The sequence below is a fragment of the Chaetura pelagica genome, unplaced genomic scaffold (genome assembly GCF_000747805.2).
Source record: "Chaetura pelagica isolate M959 unplaced genomic scaffold, ChaPel_1.0 scaffold261, whole genome shotgun sequence".
Lineage (NCBI taxonomy): Eukaryota > Metazoa > Chordata > Aves > Apodiformes > Apodidae > Chaetura > Chaetura pelagica.
Window position 1 is genome coordinate 165355 of NW_009952189.1, and position 11073 is coordinate 176427.

Consider the following 11073-nt stretch of genomic DNA (forward strand, 5'->3'; position numbering starts at 1 on the left):
GGTCTGCTCCTCCCTACAGGAGGGTCACAGGTGTGACCCCTTTACTCTCTTCTGGTTCCAGAGCATAAGGTAGTTTTACAGAACTAGCATCCTTGGTTCTGCAGGCAGTTCTCCAGCAGTAAACATTCAGCATTTCCAGTCCTAGAAGCAGACACTGACTGAAAAATATGCTGTTAATTTCAACAAATGCAGCTACTAGAAGAGACAACTGAAAGGTAAAATTACTAGTAAAATGGGCTCTATCCTGGCTCAAACCAGGACAGACTGAAACTTGCCAGGTAGCCAGCAGTGTTGAAACATTTTGTTTCAAGCAAATTACATACAAAGAAGATGAGAAAAATCTCAAAGTATAAAACACTGTTGTCAAAATGAGGGAGACAACAGGGTTCACTTCTCGGTTGGCTGCTGAAGGTGACAGTAAAGCTATTGAGCCATAAGCTGGAAGGAACAGCTGACACTCTCAACTCCACACGCAATTGTCCTTGTGCACCTGACTTCATTCTGGACGGAAAGATGCAATTCTCCAAAACTGGTAACATAAAACTGTTCTAATTCTGTACTAGGCATTTTAAAGCTCATTTGCTCTACTGCTGTTTCCAGTCACTCCCTTTTTGGGGGGTAGATAACATAAAGTCACCCCACTGTTTTATCTACTGTCCCTTATAGATCTGATTAATGATTGCAGCTACTTTCTCAGTGTTCCACAAACAGGCAAAAATGAGGGTTTTCTGGTTTTTTCCACTGGGGTGATTTAGGTGGCTTTTCATACAAAGTTTAATTACAATTCTGAAAACAAGCTTGCTTTACACTATTAGGAAATAATACATGAAAATGCTTGCACATTTTCAGTTTCCAATCTCCTGATAAGATACTACTTAATTAGTCTACTTCTTCAGAGCATAATAACCTGCTTTCTACCTTTTAGTTCCATAAATCATTTCACTTAAGATTCTTTGTGAGAAATACAAGAGATCAGTGTATTCTTCAGTATGTCAAAACTGTATCTGAGAATAAGGCCTTAGTTTGTCATCATCTGAGCAAAACCACTTCTTAGATCAAAAGTAATTGTAGCTTTATATACTGCTGTGAGTCAAGTAAGCATGTTTATTAGTGTGATTTAAGAACTGTTTTACATTTAAAAACCCTATATGTATCAAAGCTGTTCATAATTCATTAGGTATTTAGCAGAGTTTATTTTTTAAACCTAATAAAAACCTAAGGCAAGCTATCAAGCTATGCAGAAATATTATGTATAGAAATAATTTTAAAGGCATTATTAAGACTGGCTCCAAGAAAGACTGAACTGATACTCAATTCCAAACTTGAACAAAAGGTGTCAATTGCTAAAAGCAAAAGACAAGTGGATTCTAAGGGATGACTGATCTTATCCCAAGTCCCTGTGGTATCTTGTTCAGATAATGAGAAACAATCTATGGACTATTTTAGCATTTTTTCATATTATATCCAGATTATATTTTTCTAGACCGAGGATTTTAAAAAAGCAAAAGTAGACTTCAATTATGTGCATTAGTACATATATGTGTTACTAAAAAAAAACCAGCAGACTATATTCCTGATTAAATATAATCTAAATGATCAAGGTTTGGAACTCTAAAGTATGCAAGAAGGAACCCCCGTGATTACATTGCTGCTAGTTGTGTAATACACAAATTCAGCTGAGAGATGGTGCTTCTCTTAGCACATGCCCTTTCACTTACTGTCTGCAATTCAGTTTTCATTCAATCCATCATTAAATCAAGACAGACAGACCTGCAGCATTTGAAATGGAATATGACCAAGTCACCAGTTTTGACGTCTAGGTCCAAAATGTATTTCTCCTAAGAGGAACCCATCTACACCAAATAACAGGGGTTTTTTTGGGTTTTGGGTTTTTTTTACAATGATAAAGCAGCGAGTTGTCTAAGATGCTGAAATATATTGTCAAAATAGTTTAAGATGCAAATATATTACCTATATTTGGGCATTTAGTTTATTTTCTTTGATAATACCTATACATTCCTTCTTTTTTGAGCACTTATCCCTGGTAGCTGTAAGTTGGTTACAACTAAAAGCTACCTCTCTTGAAGGCAGAGTAGCAATCAAAACTGAGTCACACACTTGTCAAAATGTTCCTTTAAGAATTCTTAAATACCAGCTACTCACAAGAAGCAAAACCAGAACCCGAATCCTAACAACACTGTCCCACTGGAGAAGTTTGTATAATGCATCCAAGATTTGTTTAGACCATCAAATTGATTAATAGAGGTAGTAGTAAACCTGGCAAACCATTATTAAACATAGCTGAGTAAGTCCTCACATTGTAAATTATTTAACATTTGAGTACTGAAAATGTTAGACCTGTATCTGTATTCAAACAGATACACTTAAGTAAAACCTCACAGTGATATCTGAATTAGGTAACCAAGTAGCCAACTACATTCAACCCAATTTAATTTGCTGCCTAGAAAGTGGCGTTGTTGTATCAGTCCTAGATTATACAGAAGCATTTTTTTTGCTATTTAATACACTCAGTTTCAGCACAGTGGTATCAGTACTGGAAACTGGTCAAACCCCAAGTACCAGTCTGCAACTATACCTCAAATTTGTCACAGCAACAGGATGACACCAAAAAAAAAAAAAAATCTTGTTTAAATGGAGGTGTCAACATTTAAGTATAGAAAACTACACTCAAAGCTGACAAATAATCTATTCTACAATATTTCATTTTACATAAAATATTATGACCTAGACACCCATTTTTGCAATTACACAGCAATTTCCATTATTGTAAAAGATTGCATGTTTTAGCTATTCCTACTGCAGGAATTTACATGCTTTTTAAAACTGATAACCTCATTAATATATGTCTGCTACTGAAACTTTTTTTAACACAGATACTGTGTAGTATTGGAGATTATTCTGCAATTTGTCACATATAGGTGAGTAAAAGTGAACTTGCAACTCAAAACACACTAAAGAACCAGCTTGTACAGTGACACTGAACCTAAAGACCCTGATCTTGCATATTGCTCATACTTTTTTAACAGATTACCCCATTACCACCTACCAAAACACCTGTGAGGTAACTCTTCCACACTGTTAACAGCATGAGTTTTCACTGTGAACCTTGATAACCTTCTCAATTAGAAATGATTGAAATAAATTTTTAAAAAACCCTTTCCCCACCAGGGAATTAAGAGGGCAAACCAGAGTATTATCCAAAAACATTACCAAGTAAACAAAAAGTTTGTGCAAGTGCATTTAAATAAGCCATCTAAAACCGTAACTAACTTAGGCAGCAAGTAGAAGACAATTATTTTCAAGTAAACAAGTTGCCTGTATACCAAAAATCTCTTTAAATTGTAGCTCCTTCATTTCAAACAAATGCTAGACCTTATGAATTAAGCTATTTGCATTTATCTATTTCATGAACCAAAGATTTTCTTTATTAACTGAAATTCCTAAGTTTCAGATACTGAAGTAGTAACATCAAGACTACATTCAAGGTAATAATATTTAAAGAGAATGCAACAAATCAGCGCAACATTGGACTGCTGGGGAAAATACTATTTATTATACATTTAAATACAAGTTTGAAATGTGTTGTGGACACATCTGCAGGATTACAGGTAAAAAATAAAAATGTACAAAGTTATGTTCTGCATCTCTCAAGACTGATGCTTCAAAAAAGCTTCACAAAATACCAGGAGTTCATCATTATATGAACAACAAAGATAATAATGCATACAATCTCTTGCTTAGCAGATTATCTTTGTTCCCTCCCTCCATAAAGTACCTAGAGTTTGTAAACAGTCTTTAATAGTGTTAATAGCTTTAAGGAATGTGTAATCACAGTTTGTGCGGATTCATCCTGCAAGGATTTATGATGCTACACTGTAGTTTCGTGTTTCCATAACCCAGTTCTAATATTACCAGTACTGTCTGCAGTGAGCAAGGGTCCATCCTGTCCACTGCTTTTAAGTGGTCCATTCTGAATGGCTAAATTTAAGCCATAAGATTTTTGTTGGTTTTCAAGTTCAACCGCTATTGGTTTCCTTAGAATATCTTTTTTGTTGTTGGCAGCTATTGTCTTGTCAGTATTTCCACTACTTTTTGGAAGTGTACTGCAAGCATCACTGCTGTCTTGTTGGGATTGGTTATACTGACGTTCTCTGTAGGCCAAATAGGCTCTTCGGCTCCTTGAGTGCCCTTCGCTGTTGCTTTGTCTACTCTTAGGTAAGCCATTTTGCACACTTCCCTCCACACTGGTAGGAACATCATAGGCATACTCCCTCAACACTGCAAGCCTGCTAGCACGATGCCCTTTGCTTCTGTTCTTATGGTGCCGACTTGGGTGGCCATTGGTCCGAAACTGTACCTCTAATGGAGCTACGTGCATTTTGATATCATTATCCACTGAATGTTCAGTGAGACTGTTATCAAGTTGAGGACCCGTGTTCAATGGCAGAGACGTAGGGTGGCACTGAGCTGCTGCAGCTTGTAAGTTAGTTAGTTTACAACCTTGAGAAGAATTTTTTAAGCTTGATGCACTTTTATTTGTGCATGAAGATTCTGCACTACTGTTGGTGCACTTTGGGGCCTCTCCGTTGGTTCCACTGGAACTGGAGGGCTGCACATTTACTTGCACCGAATACGTGCTCCTTCCAGGGCAGCAAGTCGTTATCCAAGCATGCCTGACATCTTCCCTGTTAACACAATGGTGCACCATAAGAAAGGCACTGAGACTTAAACACGTTGCCCCAAAAAAACAGCTGAAGATCAGGTCTGTGGGATAATACAGGGAAACCGACAGAGCTCCAAAGATCCACAGAGCAACGTACAAAAGCAAAGTAAGGCCCACACCCAGCAGCTGTGCTTGAAAACTGTGCTCGTTCTCCAAAGCAGATGTGGAAACTAGTGACACTGACAAGGAATCTTGATGAGCCAGTTCCCCGTGTTCATTGGTGGCCAGACGCTGCTGCTCCTCAAGGGGCTCCTTAAGTTCATATTTACGTTCCGGGTGACGTTTTAGTTGTATGAATATGCTGAGAAAATACATGCAGTTTATGAAAATGATAAAGCTAGCAGGTCCATAAAATGCTCCTAAGCTAGGTTCCCAGCTCATCCAACAACTGGAAAAGAAACAAGCCAAAGAAACAAAATTAACATCTTCCCACAAGTCACTTATACTTTATCAGTTCATAATGGTACTTTGAAAGGATCTTGGCTGCGAGACATTTTCTGGATGAATCAGAATTGCAATATGTACTTAGAAAAGCAAACCCATTAAATCTTACAAGATAGCTCTCAGTTATATGGCACTTACTAGGGAGCGTTAGGTCTGCTGCCGTAATTTCGGATGTTTGCTGCTGCTGTTATTCCACAAACTATGACAGGGATCCCTCCACCAATAAGGTAGAACCTAAAAAATAAAGCCAGTATATCAGTGGCTGCTTAATGGCAATGGATTTTCTTCAGTCACCGTGAAGGAAATGAGAGCTTTCCAGGATTCTGGAAATATGCAAGTTGCTTACAGTAAGTCTTCCTCACTACAAATTTTCTTCCTCCAGTTGTAAACCACCCTCACCTCCCTCAAAGGCACTGAACACAGTTACAAGGAAGAAGCAAATGCTGGCAGTCAAAAGCTGTAAGGTGCTGGAAGACAATACAGAAACTTGGAAGGAAAACATTAATTGTATGTCTCTTGTTCCAGATATGGATTTGCTCAATATTACAGACACTATGTGCAGAAGATCAGCCATAAGAACTCTTGTTACTAGTCTCGTTTTTTTGTATGGAGGGGTTTGGGAGGGTGGTGTTGATGTTTTTTTAATTGATTATATTTTAATGGACTCCATAATCTCATAGTATATAGCTCTTCCTTCCCTGTGGTGGCATTAATGAGAACTACACCTTCACAAGGACATGTATTGAAGGAATGTGGTTACAACTGGCCTTGACCTACACAAAGGTACCAAGTATCAAAACAAACAAACAAAAAAGCACACTGGTATATTGCTGTGTCCAAGTCTTTAGCAATACCTAAGAGCCCAAATTACAAACCAAAATTATAATGCAGCAAGGAGCTGTATGAACATGGTAGTAAAGTAAATAACATGTACAAAGCATGCTAGAGGAGATGCAGTAATATTAGCATCATGGGGCAGAACAGTCTACAAGCCAAAGCTTTTCCATCAGTTAGATCAAAAAGAGAAAAACAAACCTAATGACATGGGTACACACGGGGTGTTAAAATGGCAACAGAAAAAAAAAAGTAAATAGTGAAATGTTGTGTTTCTAAGTAGAACGTTCACCCAGTTTTTGTATTATATTAATACAAATATTTTTATTTTATGTCATGTTTTACATTAAGTATCTCATTTTAAAGATCTTCAGCAGGGCTCTTCATAAAGCAGTTCTTTTATGTGAAAAAAAACCCCAAACCGTTTCCTTTTGACTTGGCTGGAGTTTGCTGAACAAAATAACAGTTCTTCACAATAAACTTTGTGATTTCCTTTCTGTGACTGGCAGCTGAATATCTCAGTTATTTTTACACCCTCTTGCCTGGCACAGCAATGCAATACACTTGTTTTTCACAGTTAAGAAATTCCAACCAGTGTCAAGCATTGCACTGTTTTCTCAACATGGCTACTGTGAGCCACAATAAATCCCTCCTCTAGTGTCTATAGCAGCTTTCTGAAGAACACCAGATCAGTTTCAAAGACTCCACCTTTTTCAAGTTCTGTGACAGAGTCCCATTAAACACACTGAATTAATATCATCCTAACCAACAAAACTGTTTTTTTAATTGATTATATTTTAATGGACTCCATAATCTCATAGTATATCGCTCTTCCTTCCCTGTGGTGGCATTAATGAGAACTACACCTTCACAAGGACATGTATTGAAGGAATGTGGTTACAACTGGCCTTGACCTACACAAAGGTACCAAGTATCAAAACAAACAAACAAAAAAGCACACTGGTATATTGCTGTGTCCAAGTCTTTAGCAATACCTAAGAGCCCAAATTACAAACCAAAATTATAATGCAGCAAGGAGCTGTATGAACATGGTAGTAAAGTAAATAACATGTACAAAGCATGCTAGAGGAGATGCAGTAATATTAGCATCATGGGGCAGAACAGTCTACAAGCCAAAGCTTTTCCATCAGTTAGATCAAAAAGAGAAAAACAAACCTAATGACATGGGTACACACGGGGTGTTAAAATGGCAACAGAAAAAAAAAAAAGTAAATAGTGAAATGTTGTGTTTCTAAGTAGAACGTTCACCCAGTTTTTGTATTATATTAATACAAATATTTTTATTTTATGTCATGTTTTACATTAAGTATCTCATTTTAAAGATCTTCAGCAGGGCTCTTCATAAAGCAGTTCTTTTATGTGATAAAAAACCCCAAACCGTTTCCTTTTGACTTGGCTGGAGTTTGCTGAACAAAATAACAGTTCTTCACAATAAACTTTGTGATTTCCTTTCTGTGACTGGCAGCTGAATATCTCAGTTATTTTTACACCCTCTTGCCTGGCACAGCAATGCAATACACTTGTTTTTCACAGTTAAGAAATTCCAACCAGTGTCAAGCATTGCACTGTTTTCTCAACATGGCTACTGTGAGCCACAATAAATCCCTCCTCTAGTGTCTATAGCAGCTTTCTGAAGAACACCAGATCAGTTTCAAAGACTCCACCTTTTTCAAGTTCTGTGACAGAGTCCCATTAAACACACTGAATTAATATCATCCTAACCAACAAAACTGTCTTACATGCAATGAATTTCCCAAGAATAAAGCTTATCTACACTACAGTGGAAGAAGGCTTAACAGGTATTAAGTTATTTAAACCCAAAGAACACAAAGCAGATTAAGTGAAATATGGCAAATAAGGAGAAAAATGTGTACCTACAGACATTTATCTGTTTTTTTAATCTGTTCCGAAATTCTGAAAGGCATACTGAGGAGCAACATAAACAGTGTGGAAGCAGAGAACAGTTGTTTTGTCTCTCTGCATTCAAATATTAGGGAGCCTGATAACAGTAGGTGACCTGTTCCAAACAAGTAAGAAACTCTTTCAAAAAACTCTGTCCTATGCCACTATGGGTAGTTTTGTTTTGAATACATGTGAAAAAGGCAACTGAAATCTATCTATGGCTCTTTCATGCAAAGACATCACACACCTCTCTGCATGAGGGAATTCCTGATCTGCAAGAAGTTGGATATTGAGAAAATCTAAAAAAATATGGAGCATGTTTGCTCCCTTCTGATATTCGTCTCCACAGTTACTACCATTGTCATCAATGAGGTGTCAAAATCTGAAATGGTCTGGAGATGTTTATATCTATGCAGAGCTGAACCTGTGGGGCTGTCAATTTGACTGCACCATATTCCAAAGCAAAAAATCCATGACAAATAAGGGATAGACAAAGATGTTAAAAAGGCTACTCAGGACCCTGCTGTCAGACAAACAGTGATGGGCAGGATACCCTACAGTGAATACAACATATTTACTGCAAATTTCAGTTCATGATATCTAGAAAAGAATTTCCTATTTTCTGCACTCTCTATACTTCAAAATCAATTTTCAATAGTAGCTTGTACACTAATGAAAATTAATCAACTTCTGCCATCTTGTGGAGAATTTCAGCTTAGCAGTTTTTAATTAATACCCAGAGGATCAGTGAGCTATATGTATGATAATGTTTTCTATTAAAATATTTGACATACGGTGAATTTCAAATATAATTAGTTTGTTCCATTTCAGTGATTTCAGAAATAAAAATTCTAAAAGGAATGCTTCATAAGGAGCACTATTTTCATTTGATAATGACTGATACCTTTTTTTTTTTCAAATTATTTTTATGCAATCTCTGGAAAACACTAACTTTACTTACTTAAACTGCAGTGTTTGCAAATTGTGTGATAACAGAGTTCTAATACATTCTTTCTTCTATGATAACTTAATGAGAAATATTGTTACCTGAAGTCTTACTCAAAGCTACAGCAGTGATGCTGAAACGCTACTGATTTCTTAATTTACAAATCAGGAATTTAGCACTGCAACAGTAATATATGAGACCAATTGTCCTTCATCTCATCCTACTCAACATAACGATGAAGAACAGGAAAATCTGGAAGGGACTCTACAGACCTGGACAGAATTTTTTTTGTGAAAGGCACTTGTAAAAAACCACTGTTGACGTGCATTGACGTATTTTGGTCAGAATATAAGCATAGCAACCAGGGAAATAATGAGTTGCAGAAACAAATAACAGACTCACCTCAGCATTGGTCTGGGTGGAGGAGGTGGCTCATCAGGATCTTGACATCTTTTTGCTTTTTTAGTTACTTGCTTGTAAATGTTACGAGATGTCACTCCCAGCCACAGTACTGTTGCAAGAGTGGAATAATGGAGAATTATCCCAACCTTAAAAAATAAAGAAAAATGAATCACCAGAGATTTCCTTTCTACCAAGTTAAAAAAATCAATCATGTAACATCCAACTTGCATAAAACCTGAATTTGAAGGCTCAGTTCAAGAGAAGAAAAAATCCCCTTATTTTATAATTACTGTTCTAAATGCCAAGCCATTGTGGTTTTCAAAAATGTAAAATCTATTATGCAGGCCTGTCTGTGTATCAGTTTGGTCTGTAATGGCTAAGTAGGTGCAGTTGCCTCTAGTGGAAGGAAAACTTAATGTGGGAAGAACTTTGCTGGCCAATATTTTTAAGATTTTCTATCAATGATACACTTTAGGAAACTATTTTATGGAACACTTTGTCTGATTTTACAAATAATATTCAAATTGAAGTAAGTAAGGGAACAGCAAGATAATGATACTGTGGTAACTACTTAGCAGGTGGCAACTGCATCTGCATTATTCTATAAACTGAGTGTTGCTTTTTTAAAAGAAGTTTGGGGAATTCTCAAGTCCCCTGTTTTTTTTTAAGAAAAGGTACAATCTGGTTTCCCTGTATTTCCTTACTTATTAGTCAACACTGAGATAAACTGACTGCAAGTAGTTTTCATATATCCCTTTAAATGAGAGCAGACATGCATGGAAGTGGTGACACTTTAGTTTGTTAAGATGGAGATGGGGTTTTGTGCAAGTTCAATCGCCACTAAAAGAACTGTAAACAACCCATCATATCACACCATTTCTCTTGGAGGATTACTGTCTTGAAGAAGGCAAGAAAAAAGATGACAGTTTGTCAAACTATTTCCTCATCTCCATATTTAGATATATGTGCGTGTGTGCACAGATTAGCATTTTCTTTTTATTTGTAGGAAAAAGATCAGGGACATATTTTATTGCAGTACATTGAACCACTGAACAAATAACTACTGTAACTTCAATCAGAAAGTATGATGGAATATTATGGTGAGGGATTAGAAACTTCTATGAATCACAGGATAGAAAAAAGAAAACATTTTTTAAATTCACTGGTATAATTCCAAAGCAGCAACTGTTATTACACCGAAACACGGCAACTGAACCGGAGATGGCCAAACCTGAGACAAACAAAGCATTTTAAAAGAGGAGTCCCATTAAAGCAAAAAATCCCAGTAAAGTTTATTTAGGCAAAGCACAGGTCTTCAACTGAAAACATCCCTCTTTCTGTCTCTTAAAGTTATGTTGAGCAAAGTGTAAATAAATCTTTCACTGCCTGTGGAAATTACTTTTTATATGGTCTCTAAAGGCCACATACAGGCTTATAAAACAATTTTAAAATAAGTAAGTCTCAAAAAGAAAATGAACAGGTAAAAACTTTTTTGGTTTTGTCATAGCATTTTGGGAAAAAAAGTTTCTGTCACACTTCTGAAATACTTTTCCACTTTAAGTAAAAAATCAGCTTTATCTTTTTGGCTGGATGAAAATACAAGATAAAGCTTTAATAAAAAAAGAAGACTGATTTTTTTTTTTCTAAATTTTACATTCTGATGAAAATGTCTGTACAGTATCAGTGTTCTCTAAGAGGTAAGGGGTGCATAAACATATATAGGAGCATGAAAGTGGCCATTAACTTCAAGTGCTTTTGTATTTACTTACTGTTTTGCAAA

The 11073-nt window shown here is 36.4% G+C and overlaps 1 protein-coding gene across 1 annotated transcript in view; it reads right to left on the minus strand.

Annotated features, from left to right (window-relative positions):
* Positions 1–3552: 3552 nt before the first annotated feature.
* The window catches only part of GPR125 (G protein-coupled receptor 125), a 45889-nt gene continuing 38368 nt past the window's right edge, over positions 3553–11073 (minus strand). The window contains exons 17-21 of the mRNA XM_010007301.1: positions 11063–11073; positions 10263–10285; positions 9294–9439; positions 5327–5422; positions 3553–5132 (exon numbers count right to left, since the gene is read on the minus strand). The exon at positions 11063–11073 is cut by the window's right edge and continues 84 nt beyond it. Coding sequence (XP_010005603.1) covers positions 3890–5132; positions 5327–5422; positions 9294–9439; positions 10263–10285; positions 11063–11073 — 1519 coding nt within the window. The 3' untranslated portion in view covers positions 3553–3889. The remainder of the gene's footprint in view (positions 5133–5326; positions 5423–9293; positions 9440–10262; positions 10286–11062) is intronic.